Genomic DNA, 12,820 nt, shown 5'->3' on the forward strand with positions numbered 1-12,820 from the left:
AACGAAGTCGATTGGGTGCTTTGCGATTGATAGAGCAGGGAAGCTGGTGAGGACGAGGGACGGGAAGAGGTGTTGAGGTGAAGAAGCACGGAGTTGGGTGCGTGCGTGTGTTGTGCGCAGCGGATGCAGGGACCGGGGCCCCACAACGCATAGCTTCTGACTCTGGCGCTAACTAACTTTACTGACGGCAGAAGACTTCCATGATGGGGATTATAACAAGACCGCCTCGGCTTGTCGCAGCCCTCCGTGTCCAGTCGTCCCTCCATCCCTCATCACAGCCTTTCGCCATGGCTGATGCTGATACTGCTACCCTCGACGCTACTTTACCCATTGAGCCCGACGTAAGCTTTCGGGCCCTGCATCTCGAGTGCCACTGGAACGCTGATCTGACACGACCCCTACCCACAGTCGCATTCTGATGACACCGACGAGGCCTATGCCGAATCAAGGCACGTCACCGCGCCACTATCTAGCTACCCGGAGTCTCTCTCACTGACAGTTTCCTCTAGCGCCTCCAGCGTCCTGACCTCGATTGCGTCCGAGATTCGAAGAGGCCGAGAAGAAAATGGGCGAATATATCCAGCCTACGGTAGCCACGAATATGGTTGCCCTGTAGACGAATATGAGCTCGACCGATTGGATATGCAGCATCACAAATACACGATGCTGCTAGGAGATAAACTTTTCCTTGCGCCGATAGGTGACGGTCCGCAAAAGATACTAGACATTGGCACAGGGACGGGTGCGTCAAAGCTCTGCATTCCAAAGCAAGCGCTAACCTTTCGCAGGAATCTGGGCAATCGACATGGCCGAACAGTTTCCCTCTGCCGAGGTTTGCGAGCTTTACTGTACATCTTCTGAATCCAAATTGACAGTTTGCAGGTGATTGGGACAGATATCGCACCTGTGCAGCCAACATGGTACGTTGCAAACACTTTGCCATTGCACAGCGCGTCTGACAGGGACCCACAGGACTCCCCCAAACTGCTACTTCGAAGTCGACGACTGCGAAATGGACTGGCAATTCCGCAAGAACAGCTTCGACTTTATCCATAGCCGCGACTGCTACCTTTCAGTACGAGATTGGCCGCGCTTCGTGCGACAAGCTTTCGAACACCTCAAAGAAGGCGGACACCTCGAGCTATGCTGTGTATGGGCAGTCCCGCAATCTGACGATGGCACGTTAGACATGGACTCCGGCTATGTCGAACTCTGCCAAACATTCATGGAAATCGGCGACAGCATCGGGGCGGATGCGCACGCGCCGCGACGATTCAAGGAGCACATGCACAATGCCGGATTCGTGGACGTACAAGAAACGGTATTCAAAGTGCCGACGAGCGAGTGGCCGAAGGACAAGAGACTGAAAAAGATTGGGGCGATGGAGAGAATGAATCTCTTGGAAGGGGGTGAAGCGTTTCTGCTGAGAGGCTTTACGAAAGAGTTTGGTAGATCAAGAGCGGAAATGGAGATCATGCTCATGCGGATGCGCAAGGAGCTGATGGCCAACAGGTTTCACAGTTACGTTTCCTTGTAAGTCCCCTCTTCTGTCACATTGAGTCCTTTCCTCTGGGCTAACCATTTCATAGTTTCGTTGTACACGGCCGCAAACCCGAACAAAAACGACCAAGCAGCTAACGACTCGATTCCTTGTTACGTCCTCTACCTCACGACTGATTTCTAGCGACTCATACCATATGGGCAGGACACGTCCAACAGCGGAAGTTTGTGTATTGCGTCTTTCTATCCATGACTGGAAATGGATCCACGGCGTTCATGGTGTCGGGAAAAGAACTGAATTTTTGACACAGAAGGGATCGAAGCTTGGGGAAAGGTTACTGCATGCTCCATCAAAACTGGAGAGGGAACTGAGAAAGCTTTTTCTTCGATTGAAGGATTAGCAGGGGACTTCAGAGTCTCCTCAGAATTGTTCGCCGAATGGCGACTGTAGTACCACACGTCGTTTTCGACCCTTGTGCGAGTGCGGGCCACAAAGTCCACTTCGCAATTGGTCTCGGTTGCTTTCAAATGCAATCCAATGATCTCAATTCTCTTTAGAAGTGTCAACCAACAGCCGCACACCTCTCAGCCCCCAACGCCAGCAATCTCAGCCGCTAGCCACAACCTTCTGACCAACATGCTTCGAGCGCTGTGTAACCGGTCCCTGGCTCACATCTCCAAACGCGGTTAGCAGGACGCCACGATATCACCTTCAGGCAAGTTTTTCATCCTTCAGACTCCACATGGCGTTGCGGCCCGTTCCGTACCTGGTCAACAGATCTTGTGCGACGAGGGTGTGCGTTGGCTGGTTACGGAAGCTATTCTATCCCAGGTGATTTCTTGAAGTGTGGTCATTATTGGCGGGCATGCGGGAAGGCTCCGTCCATTACGCTGACAACTAGATCTCTCTGGTCCGAGAACTGTCCCTATTCTTTCTCTTTCCTTCGCACCGCGTCCTTCTCGTCGCCTTTATTGTCTGCGCCCATCTCGTATGGTCCTTCGTACGAAAACGGTCGCTTTTTGTCTGGTGGTGGCGGCGGCGTCGGTAATCTGTTCATCAGAGTGTCAAATCCATCGCACATCTCCTGAAAAGTTGAGTGGACCCGCAGCGATCCCACAAGCCAAACGAAGAGAGAAGCTACTCACTCCACCCTTGCCGTCTCGCCATCGCCGAACTGGCTCAACTCCACAACCTCGTTGCCTCCCGCCTCGACCAGCGGTCCCATGGTCTGCTGCCACGGCGACACGACACCCGGAACTCCACCGCTGCCGGTACTCCTCCACGTGCCCTCTCCGTCTGCCCAGAGGCCCCCTGAGATCACAGAGTCGATGCCGCGGCCCGGCACAATTGATGAGCCAGCACTACGCGGTGTCATTGAGGTTCTGTGGCTGGGTGACTTGGCCGCCATAGCGTCGGCGAGCGCGGAAGCCTCCATGGCCTCTTTGAGCTTTCGATCCTTGTCTTGACGCTGCTTGCGCCGTCGCAGGAGGAGGAAGATCAGGGCGACAACCGCAGCAAGGCCAGCTATGCTGCCGACGACCGTGCCGGCGATGGCGCCACCGGAGATGGAAGAGGATGGGGAGGGCGTCGAAGGGGAGGACAGGTTCGTGTTCGTCGCTGCGGAGGACGAGTCGAATGTGACAGCGTTGGAGAATGAAGACGGCAGCGGTTCTCCAGGGGCGAGGGCCAGTGTTGTCGCTCCAGCGAGGGACGATTGGAAGGCAAGTTGATTCGTATTTGTCTGATGAAGAGCATGGAGTCAGATTTGCAACAAGATCGAGTCAGGGGGAGGAGAAGGGAGGAGAATGTACGAGAGACTCACTGGATTAATCACGCCAACCATGGAATACTTCTGGCAGTATCCTGGTGCAGCATCATAGTACCACAGGGGCTCGACGCGATTGATTCGGAAGACATATTCAGGCTGCGTAGGGTGAAACTAAGTCAGCAACATTCCCTCAAAAGCAGTCCACGCCACTTCCACAGTCATTGCTTTCGAAGCAAATCAACTGCAGAAGCCAAAGGAGTAGACCAACCAAATCACCCGCGACAAATGGTTTCCAACCGCTCCAGAACCCCGACTTGTTCGATGTCAAGCCGATCGGAATACACGGGTATCCGAAAGCGCTGCGCGCCACGCTGTGGTTTCCGGGATAGAATTGGAACGCGACATAGTCACCGACGTCCGCGAGCAGCGAGTCCGGATCGAATTTGCCTTCCTCTTTATTCACGGCGATCGTGTGGGTAGTCTTGCTGCTGTCGATCGAAGTGACGACGGAGACGGCGTTGCCCGATTTCGTTGTTGCGCCGGTGGTCGTGCTGGCCGCGGTGGTACTACGAGTAGAGACAGACGACGTGATGTCCGTCATCATCGTCGCTGTCGCCGTTGCATTCTGAGCGAAGGCGATTGAGAAGAGGCTCATGAGTCCCAAGAAGGCTATCGCCAGCAAGGCATGAAGGCGAGCCATAGCAGTCGGGCCTTGGGCGGAAGTGGTGATGAGGTGTGCGAGGAAAAGTTATGGAAGAGCCGGTGCTGTGGATTCGTGGAGATGCCCGCCGCGTGTGGACAAAGAAGGAGGCTGAGGTGTGGAGAGAATTGTGCGTGACGTGAAAGGCGTGTAGAGACAAAGAAGATGGCTCCTGAACTGACTGTTGGATTACGAAGACCGGGGCTCTGAAATGAACAAAGGGATTCTGGAGACGAGGAAAGTCAACAATTCGCGAGTTCGAGGTCGTGAAATGGGCCTCATGAATTTTGTGGGTATCTTTGAATCTCGGCGTTGTACCGCGCGCTGTACCGCGCGCTGTACCGCGCGCTGTGGACTCGGCATCGTTAACAACAATCCCCCCTCTCACTCACGCAGAAGAGCTCTGTCTACCAACTCCACCTCCATCTCCCGATTCGACTCCATCACCGCCTACCAACTCTTCATAACAGTCCTACCAACAATGGAGCCAGAAAGCAACAAGATGAGTTCGAAAGAGCTCCAATTGATAGAGGAGCTCAACAAGATGAGGTTGGAGCAGCTCCAAATAATCCAGGACTGGGAAGAGGAGCTGACCAAGATTGCGATGGTCGAGAAGGTATCTGGTCCATCAGCTACATCCAATATCGAGCTAACCCATCAAACACGGAGACGAAGAATGTCCTCGCCAAAATCAAGTCCAAGGACCAGCTCGAGGAATGTTTGTCTTACCTCATCGACTGTATGAACTCTCGTCCCACCGCCGATTCTTGAACTCACATCTTCAGATTTCATCAGCCAGGGCACGCCGATGACTACCCTCGAGGGATACGGTTTCGACTGGCAACAGTTCCAGAAGGACATGAAGGAAAAGGCCGGTTGCAAGGACGGCACGCGCCAGGACGGGGAGGCGCAGAACAACAATGTCGACACGCCCAAGCCCAACGGCCCAGGCATGGCCTTGTCTGGACCGAGCCGCCTTCAAGTCAACATTACTCGAGCTCTTGAGGACATGTCAGACACTATCAACAGCTCCGGTAAGCTCTCATGGTCCTTCTACCAGCAGGCATTAAAGTTTTTACTTATCACGAGTCCCAGAGTCGTCGGAAGCCACCCAGACATCTTCGCCACACCAGGCCGACGCCGCCTGAGCATGGTGTTCAGCCCTGCTCCAGGTTCAAGCGCCCACACGATAACCATCACGTAGCTCGACCGAGGATGTCACCAAGAGAAGGAGGATGCGCTTCCATTGTGGGGGAGGGGGAAGGGAAGTCGGTTGGTCACTAGCGTTGCCCGCTTCTGAGCCTCCCCAGAAACGGAAGTACTACACTCCGAAATAAATATTGAATTCTGGCGAATAACAATGGATGGTTGGAGTGAAAAAGAACAGTGTAACAATTGTGAATTGAGAATCACGTGCAGCGGGCAGACAACGGATTCGAAGGAAATGCATATTCAAGGGATTAAGAATTGCTCTCTGTTTCAGGAAACCAATGTAGCCCGTAGCTTCGACACAAAATTCCAATCAATGACGAAGTCTCGTATTTAAACTCACGAGGCCACTTTTCAATCTAAGTAGAAAAGGCCAAATTGGGTATCATAACCGCATGCCAAACAAATGCCAGGTGCATATCAATACAGGACTGAGGACTTACGCACCAAGGGCCAATCTTGAAGCCTGGGAATCCCGCAATCTTGCATCGAGAGAAGAGCCTGAGAGTCCAATCTACATGTAAGACTCAAGCCCCGAACTTATCGCTCAAAGTCATTCGCTAGGTTAGTATCAATATCCAGGGCCAGAACGCCCCGGAGGCGGCGTCGGTGGATTCATTCTCAGGGGGTTGGGTCTATTACTGTTCCTGTCAGGAGGAATCAGCACTCATTCGCAAGACGAGGAACTCGCACAACGAACCTCCTGTTCGACCTACGCCTCCTGGAAGGCGCCGGCTGTCCCTCGCTCGGCGACAGCGGCGGCTCTAAGGCATCCAAGTACGCCCGTCGCGCAGCACTCTCACCGCCATCATATCCGCCATCATATCCATATCCATGAGAAGTGTATTCGTCCGCATAAGACGAGCGACGTGAGCTCTGCTGTCCTCCATATGTTGCGTACGGGTTCTGGTAAACACTATATGGCGAACACATCGAATTGGCCAATGGGCCCCCTGAAGTCGCGTACATACCGCCGCTGCGGCCAGTCGTCACGCCACCGCGAGCACCGCTAGCACCAGTTCCCGCAGCTTGGTACTGGTAGGTGGATCCTGAGGAATTGCGCGGTTGCATGGTGGTTCCATACGAGGAGGTTTGCGGAGCGCGTGTTCGAGGCGTTGGCGGCGGAAAAGGCCAGTCCTGGAATGAGGAATCGCGGCTTCTACTGCCACCCGTGGGTTCGGTGACCATGGGGTATTCGCGGAAATAGCGGGGCGGGCTGTTGTTGGAGTAGCCAGGAGGGAAGTCTTCCTCCCAGCCGTAGGGGGGAGGGTTGTCTTGGTACATGTAGGAATGGCCGCTGTTTCTGCGGTTGTTAGGATTGCCCGACATATTGGCAGTTGTAATTGCTGGTTGTGTATAAGTGGAAGATTGATGAGGATCAGGGGTTTTGTGTAGATGTGTTTCGGTGAGATCTATACTGATGGATGGAGATTGATGGAGAGAATTTCTCGAAGATGCAGGCAATATATAGAAGCGAAGGACTGCTTCACAAGTGAATCTGAACTCCATGATGGTGTGGTCGTTTATAGTGGCAGTCAAGTCGTCAAGCGAACAGGCAAGTCAAAGCGTTGGCACGCTGGAGGGGATGTTGAGGTAAACGACGATAAGGCTCACAAAGGAACATGTCAGGTACTGCTATGTTGTTGAGTGCTGATGAGTCGGCATGCAAGCTTAAGTCTGCAAACGCAGTGTATACGAACGCTCCTGCCGCGCCACGACCAGTAAGTCGACATGGAATTTCAATGTGCTTGTAGTGTACTGAGGTGATTCCCTAGTACGTGTTTACTAGAGCAGTCCCTTACGGAGATGAAGGACAAAGCCTGTTTTAAGATCAGGGCAGTCCAAACTTTGACCTCTTAATAAGACATGGTGCAGCTAAACCTGAGTGACGTGCTCTTTTTACGTGGCTGCATTTTATGGCTGTCCAGTACCCCTCCCTCATAAGGCTGCAAGGTGTACTGGCAAAGGTAGTTGTACACACGACTACGAGCCTGCCCTTCGCACCTAATCCTTGTGTTGAAGGGACTTCAACGCCCTCACCTCGTCTTCTGTGGCTGCTTAAAGTAGGCTTCGATCGATTGACCACACCCAATTTAGCCTTTTGCCATGCCAAGATCTTCGAGGAAGGACATCTTGCACTGCCTTCAGGGTCTCTGCGTACCACGTGCGGTGTGATGTCGCACGATGTTCGATAGATCTTTCTGTCGGAAAGTGAGTCGTCGCCAATAGAAACCCATTTCCTTAAGGACGGTAACAGGGAGATTTTGCTAAAGGGTAGTTGCATAAGCGAGTAACCTTAGGTATCTTCAGCATCAACATAGAGACCATGCGGTCGATGAAGAGCGACAAGTTTTCAATATCATCTTTTGTCTTGAATGACGCAAAGAGACCGGTCAACTTCTTGTCAAACTCATCGATCAAGATTAACGAACTCTCTCCTTGCCTCAATTCACGAAGATTAAGAGCCTTGAGTTTGGTCAGGCAAGCCTCAATGGTTGCGGCCTGGTGGTTTTGATGAGAGGCTTAGGGTTTGGATGGAGGGTTCGCGAGGGGGGTTTGAGGACGAAGCGAGGACAGTGCTTTGAGAATTAAGAGCCGAGGATACAGTCTCTTGAATGAAGCTGAAGTTCACAGAATGTGGGTCGGTGATGGGTGTTGAGCGCGCGCAGGCAGGCGCGCCCAAGTGGACGACCTGGACATGTGACAACGTCTATCCAGCGACACTGCAGCGCGCAAGCCCAAATATTTGCAGTCCCCGGGACATAAGAGAGAAGCCTTTGTCGATAGATCTGTACGTGGAATTGTAATTCAACTCGTGCTACGGATTATCATTGAAATCGTACTGAATGTCATCATTCAAGTTGCCTCCTTAAATACGACCTCACCCACGCTTTACTCAACCACCTCATGACCTAAAGATTCCTGCGGCCTGCTCCTCTGCAAGTGCCTCTCTCCTCGACTTGCTGTTGGGATCAAAGTACGGCTTCGATCCAATGCCAACCGCGCGGTTGCCGAACCTTTCGCCGATGTGATCTGGGCACATTTCTATCAGAACAGACTCTCAAAAGACGAAGACGAGCTCACCGTAGTCGAATGTAGCCGTATGGAACACTGAAGTGTTGTCCCAGATGGCAATGTCATTCTTATTGTGCCAACTGAAGCGCACTTGGAGGTCGTGGTTGTGGTAGATCAAATTCAAGAACCAGTTCAGGAGGTGGTCACTCTCCTCCTTCGACAGCCCGTTGATGGACTTCGGGAATTCGCCGATAGGGAAGATGCTCTTCCAGCCGGTGACGGGGTTGGTACGGACAACGGGGTGGTCTGCTGAGAGGACATCTCCGATATTTTCGGGGGCTCCTCGCGGCTTTTCGTACACTTTGAATCCGCCAGCATCTGCGACGTTGTTGAAGAATGGCGCCTGAAACCTTGCAGTGAGAGTCTCGAGGAACTTCTGATAGGGCTCGCTGATGCGGTCGTAGACTTCGTATCCAGAAGCCCAAAGGGTGTCACCAGCGTAGTTCTTGTATTCTGAGTTCCAAAGGCTGTCCTGGCCGGGAAGCTGGGTCAATCTCAAGCTGGTGTAGTCCGCAGGAACAGGCTCAAATTGGATATCCGAGTGCCATTGCGCACTCCGTTGCTTTTTGGCGGCTCGGTTGTTGACCTTGTCGTAGTACTTTTTGCGCTGCTCAGAACTGATGGTGCTGATTTCTGGATCCGCGTCTCCGAGCTCCCGGTCGCTGTTCAGAATCGGGTGAATATGCAACGTGGAGGTTGACGGCTTCCCGGCCAATTCTCCTAAGCGCTGGTTCAAGAACTTTTGTTGGTCATTTGTCAAGTCATCCTGTGCGCGGAAGAAGACGACGCCGCGGCGTGATACTGCACAATAGCTCGAATAAGTCTATGTTCTAATTGTTTTTTTTTTTTTTTTTTTTTCCCCTAGGGGCTCTTACTCGTGATTGCTAACTCCTTCAACAGCTCATCTGCGTTGGGGGCGTTGATTAAGCTTGCAAGGCTTACATCGGGGAATTCGGTGCCAATGATTGGAGTCAAATCGATTTTCTTGAATTGGTCCAAAGCCCCAGACGGCTTTGGTGGCTGCCTTCCAACTGGGAGTTCGCTCTTGGTGGACCGCACAGGAATGTCGTGCTCAACTGCAACAGGTGCCATAATGGTATTTCTGATGGAACGGTAGACTTTTGAAGACGCTAGTAGGTTGTAGTGAGAGCAGGTTGAAGGTGTGGTTTGAACAGGGTCCAGCAACGACTCCCGGGACTAATAAACATCTCCCGGAAAATCGGCACAGCCCTCAAACGACATCCCATGGGGTTCAATGGCGCGAGCACCAGTTGAAAGACCGGGGCGTTAGACTCATGACTAGGAAGCTTGTCCAGGGGTGATGCAGGCAAGCCAATAGCGCAATGGAGAGACGCAATAGCTGGCCAGAACATTTTGGATGCGACATCTGAGGAACTCGAAACAGCAGAGGGAGCGCAAACGTGATACACGGCTGCTCCACGTCATCAGTATGAGCTGCGGCGTATCTTTGTTTGTTGTGTTGTGAGTGGTTGCTTGGAGAAGACGTGCTCGGCGAGAAGGTATTCGTGATCGCGGGAGTGGATTGCGCACAGCTCTCCCCCACACCACGGAACGTCGCAGCGTGCAGTCGTCATCGGCCAAGCCAACGACGACACTGTATAGGGAAGTTTTGTCCGCACATCGTCTGACACTTGGACTTGGTCCTCTTCTTCTTTCTGTTTAAACAGCTCCATGCAGCCGTGCGGCCACATATTCTCCATCTCGGCGGAACAACGCGATGCGGGACCATGTCACTAGACCAGGCGCGGGACGTCGTTGACGATTCTAAGGTGGTCGTTCGTTCGCAGGGACAAATGACAAAGCAGGCCGCTATCTGCAGCATCAGATAATGCAGTCGCCATGCAGGGAAGTTTCAGCCAAAGATAATCTTTGCTTTTTCGTCGCCCATTCGAAAGCGAGTTTGGGTGCAAGCCAGGTTTGATGGACGTAGTTCGCAAATGAAACTTGCACATCTCCAAACAGCTGAATACAAGATCGAGTTTGGCTATGGTTGTCCAATTTTGAGCGCAACTTGGGGCAATTGAAGGTAAAGGAGGAGGCGCATTAAAAGCGTTGGGTCTAGGGTCTTTCATCAATGTGACTATTCAAGAACTACGTAGTGTTCTGAACAGCAACGGAGCTGGTTGCATACTCCAATTTTTTATCCAACGCCAGCGGAAAGAACCAATCTGTCGAGAAATACGGAACTCAGATGAGACGGAGGCTAACCAAAGTAAGAAGTTCTTGCTCACCAGCCTCCAAGACTTTCACGCATGAGCATTTCATACCTGCCTGTTGGACTGAGCTCGCCATCCTCATTGTAAAGCTGTCCATGGTCATGCTCGCTATCGTAATGATCTCCATCGTCGAGCTCGCTGTCATAAGAGTCCCGATCGTCCGGTTCGCTTTCATAATAGCCCCCGTGGTTGGGCTCACTTTCGTAGGACTGTCTGTCATCCGGCTGATTTCTTCCGTAGGCAATGGCAGGATATTGCTCCCACTCTGCTGCAAATTGGGCAGGCGAAAAGCCGCAGTTGGCTGGGCCATCTCGTCGCCTTCCAAAGAACTCCACAAAGTTCCCGAACAAGTCGAAAAGCTGGCCAGAAATTTCGCTCTTGTTACGGAAGACCATGACGCCGGTTTTCCCACGACCAAATTCCAAACGGCCGTTGTCCAGATTTTTCGCACGCCATCCCAACGACAGAGAATCTTGCGAGAAGTGAGGAGGACCAGGATTCAATTGAATGACACCAAAGAACGGTCCCCAAGAAAAGGAGCCCCAGACGCGGCCTGTACCTTGTTCGCGGCAGAGCATCAAGCGGCACCCATTCTCGCAATGTGCTGGAAAGTCTTCCTCGATGGTGCACTGAATATCATAGATGCCGGTGATGTTGTTGAGCGTTTGGTCGTGATTGTAGAATTGAGAGATGTCATTGTCGAACGGAGTCGCAGCGCTGCTCGAATTCAGATAGTCACTTTCTTGCTTGATCATACCTGAGGCTCGACGTTGGACCGTAGGTTCCGACGCGGGACCTGCAGTTTTCTTGGTAGTCTTTTTGGTCTTTGGCGAGGTTTCTTTGGGTACCGCAGTGCTTTTCACCGGTGATTTCTTTGTGCTGCTCGCTGTTGACTTCGCGGCAGACCCGGCCTTAGTGGTCTTCTGTGTCGCAGCCTTTTGTGCCGTGGACTTCTGTGCCGTAGACTTCTGTACTGCAGTCTTCTGTGCTGTAGACTTCTGTACGGTAGACTTCTGCGCTGTAGACTGCTGTCCCGAGGCCGTTGAAGACGTGCTTTTCGAGGCTGAACCTTTGGTCGTGGTGGATTTCGCTGTCGTCGTGTCCTTGGCAGCTGTCGCTGTCTTCTTTTTCTTGGCTGCACCCTGCGTATCACCAACGTTGCCTAGAAACTCTTGGTACGCAATGTTGATGTTTATACCTCCGTTCGAGCCAACGCTGATTGACGAACCAGGCATCGCGGGCATTCGTGTCGAAGTCGAGGCTGCCTTCTTTTTCGCTGGTGCCTTTTTCGGGGCGGCGTCTTCGTCGGTTCGCTTCCTCTTAGTCGTGGTCTTCGCGGGAGCGGTGGTCGCGGGAGGAACCGGAGTACTTCCTCCGCCCTTCAATTCCGCCTTTGCTTTCTTGTTTGCAGCATCGTACTCCTTCTTGAGCTGACCCTCGAGTTTCTTGACGTCCTTTGGCACCTCGATTTGGCGCTCGTTGATCGCTTTCAACAACCTGACCTTGGCCGCATTCTTGTCCTTGGTGGTTGGAAGTCCGTAGTGCTTGAGTTGAGCAAAGTACCAGTGGCCAACCTGATCCTTCGCCTGACTGTCCTTGGTTGGCTTGTTGGGGCGCAGGAGCTCGGTAAGGTCTTGGATCGAGGCTCGAGGATGACGATTGAGGTTTCCGACATCGGCAAAAAGTTGTCCGTGGTACACAAAGCCATCGCGAGAAATTGGAGGCGCGAAATTGGCCATGGTGGCGACGGGATGGAAAGACAATGTCTTCGATGTGGGTGAGGTGGCTGTTAGCAACAACGAGAATTGGGTGCCAGGAGAATGAAACCCGACGCAGCGGGGTGGTCGGGGGCGCGCGGGTCGCGGCAGGCTGGAATTGAGTCAACGCGCAATCACGTGGTAGCGCGAACCGAGTCATTACCTCTTCCACCGCCATCATCGTGTCTTCGCCTTCGGTCCATCTCTTCCGTCCTTCATCCCTTGTACCTTGACCTTGACACCCTCTTCACTCGCTTGGACACCGCTTGTCTGGCTGCTCGCTTAAATGTCGTCATTCGCATGGATTCCCCTCAGCAAACACTCAGAAGCATTGAGTCGAACCCCTCCAGCCTTACAGGAGACTTGCTCAACTGTTGCAAGCCCTTGACGATGGCCTCTATCGCAGACGTATCGCAGACGTTGAGAAACGGCCAATGACACGCGCAACTCAACGACACGAACGACACCTGAGGAACCTGTCAACGCCACAACTCTATCTGCCCTCCGCCCTAGCCTTCCACGCGACCTGGGCCGCTCGGCCCTGTGCGGTCCTGAGGACACTGCCACGAAAAA

The 12,820-nt window shown here is 52.8% G+C and overlaps 6 protein-coding genes across 6 annotated transcripts; 2 read left to right on the forward strand and 4 right to left on the reverse strand.

The window, feature by feature from the left end:
- The first annotated feature begins 207 nt into the window (after positions 1-207).
- On the forward strand, positions 208-2,037 carry BKA78DRAFT_306923 (S-adenosyl-L-methionine-dependent methyltransferase). Its single transcript, XM_066887818.1, has 7 exons — positions 208-341; positions 409-449; positions 510-742; positions 789-832; positions 883-920; positions 973-1,533; positions 1,590-2,037. Exons 1-7 carry the CDS (start codon positions 288-290, stop codon positions 1,636-1,638), a joined length of 1,020 nt encoding a protein of 339 aa, XP_066748243.1. The 5' UTR covers positions 208-287; the 3' UTR covers positions 1,639-2,037.
- Positions 2,038-2,323: 286 nt separating this feature from the next.
- BKA78DRAFT_377468 (uncharacterized protein) lies at positions 2,324-3,969 on the reverse strand (the record flags this gene model as incomplete). The annotated part of the gene is made up of 4 exons (XM_066892869.1): positions 2,324-2,550; positions 2,647-3,242; positions 3,324-3,425; positions 3,538-3,969. 4 exons carry the CDS (start codon positions 3,967-3,969, stop codon positions 2,427-2,429), a joined length of 1,254 nt encoding a protein of 417 aa, XP_066748244.1. The 3' UTR covers positions 2,324-2,426.
- Positions 3,970-4,450: 481 nt separating this feature from the next.
- On the forward strand, positions 4,451-5,117 carry BKA78DRAFT_350254 (uncharacterized protein; the record flags this gene model as incomplete). Its single annotated transcript, XM_066890958.1, has 4 exons — positions 4,451-4,585; positions 4,639-4,708; positions 4,755-5,003; positions 5,065-5,117. 4 exons carry the CDS (start codon positions 4,451-4,453, stop codon positions 5,115-5,117), a joined length of 507 nt encoding a protein of 168 aa, XP_066748245.1.
- Positions 5,118-5,838: 721 nt separating this feature from the next.
- Positions 5,839-6,507, reverse strand: BKA78DRAFT_292917 (uncharacterized protein; the record flags this gene model as incomplete). The annotated part of the gene is made up of 1 exon (XM_066886124.1): positions 5,839-6,507. One exon carries the CDS (start codon positions 6,505-6,507, stop codon positions 5,839-5,841), a length of 669 nt encoding a protein of 222 aa, XP_066748246.1.
- Positions 6,508-8,083: 1,576 nt separating this feature from the next.
- BKA78DRAFT_246507 (uncharacterized protein) lies at positions 8,084-9,345 on the reverse strand (the record flags this gene model as incomplete). The annotated part of the gene is made up of 3 exons (XM_066884224.1): positions 8,084-8,211; positions 8,263-9,054; positions 9,129-9,345. The coding sequence occupies 3 exons, from the start codon at positions 9,343-9,345 to the stop codon at positions 8,084-8,086; spliced, it is 1,137 nt and encodes a 378-aa protein (XP_066748247.1).
- A 980-nt stretch (positions 9,346-10,325) lies between these two features.
- On the reverse strand, positions 10,326-12,478 carry BKA78DRAFT_306927 (uncharacterized protein). Its single transcript, XM_066887819.1, has one exon. It carries the CDS (start codon positions 12,227-12,229, stop codon positions 10,502-10,504), a length of 1,728 nt encoding a protein of 575 aa, XP_066748248.1. The 5' UTR covers positions 12,230-12,478; the 3' UTR covers positions 10,326-10,501.
- Positions 12,479-12,820: the final 342 nt, after the last annotated feature.

This window comes from Phyllosticta capitalensis (genome assembly GCF_038381095.1).
Source record: "Phyllosticta capitalensis strain CBS 128856 chromosome Unknown BKA78scaffold_2, whole genome shotgun sequence".
NCBI classification, from domain to species: domain Eukaryota; kingdom Fungi; phylum Ascomycota; class Dothideomycetes; order Botryosphaeriales; family Phyllostictaceae; genus Phyllosticta; species Phyllosticta capitalensis.

What these genes read in the sequence shown, in the direction of transcription:
- BKA78DRAFT_306923 (XM_066887818.1), top strand. Translation starts at nt 288, where the DNA reads ATGGCTGATGCTGATACTGCTACCCTCGACGCTACTTTACCCATTGAG. An exon ending in GAGGCCTATGCCGAATCAAG is followed by an intron (nt 450 to 509) that starts GCACGTCACCGC and finishes AGTTTCCTCTAG; the next exon opens with CGCCTCCAGCGTCCTGACCT. An exon ending in GCACCTGTGCAGCCAACATG is followed by an intron (nt 921 to 972) that starts GTACGTTGCAAA and finishes AGGGACCCACAG; the next exon opens with GACTCCCCCAAACTGCTACT.
- BKA78DRAFT_306927 (XM_066887819.1), bottom strand. Translation starts at nt 12,229, where the DNA reads ATGGCCAATTTCGCGCCTCCAATTTCTCGCGATGGCTTTGTGTACCAC.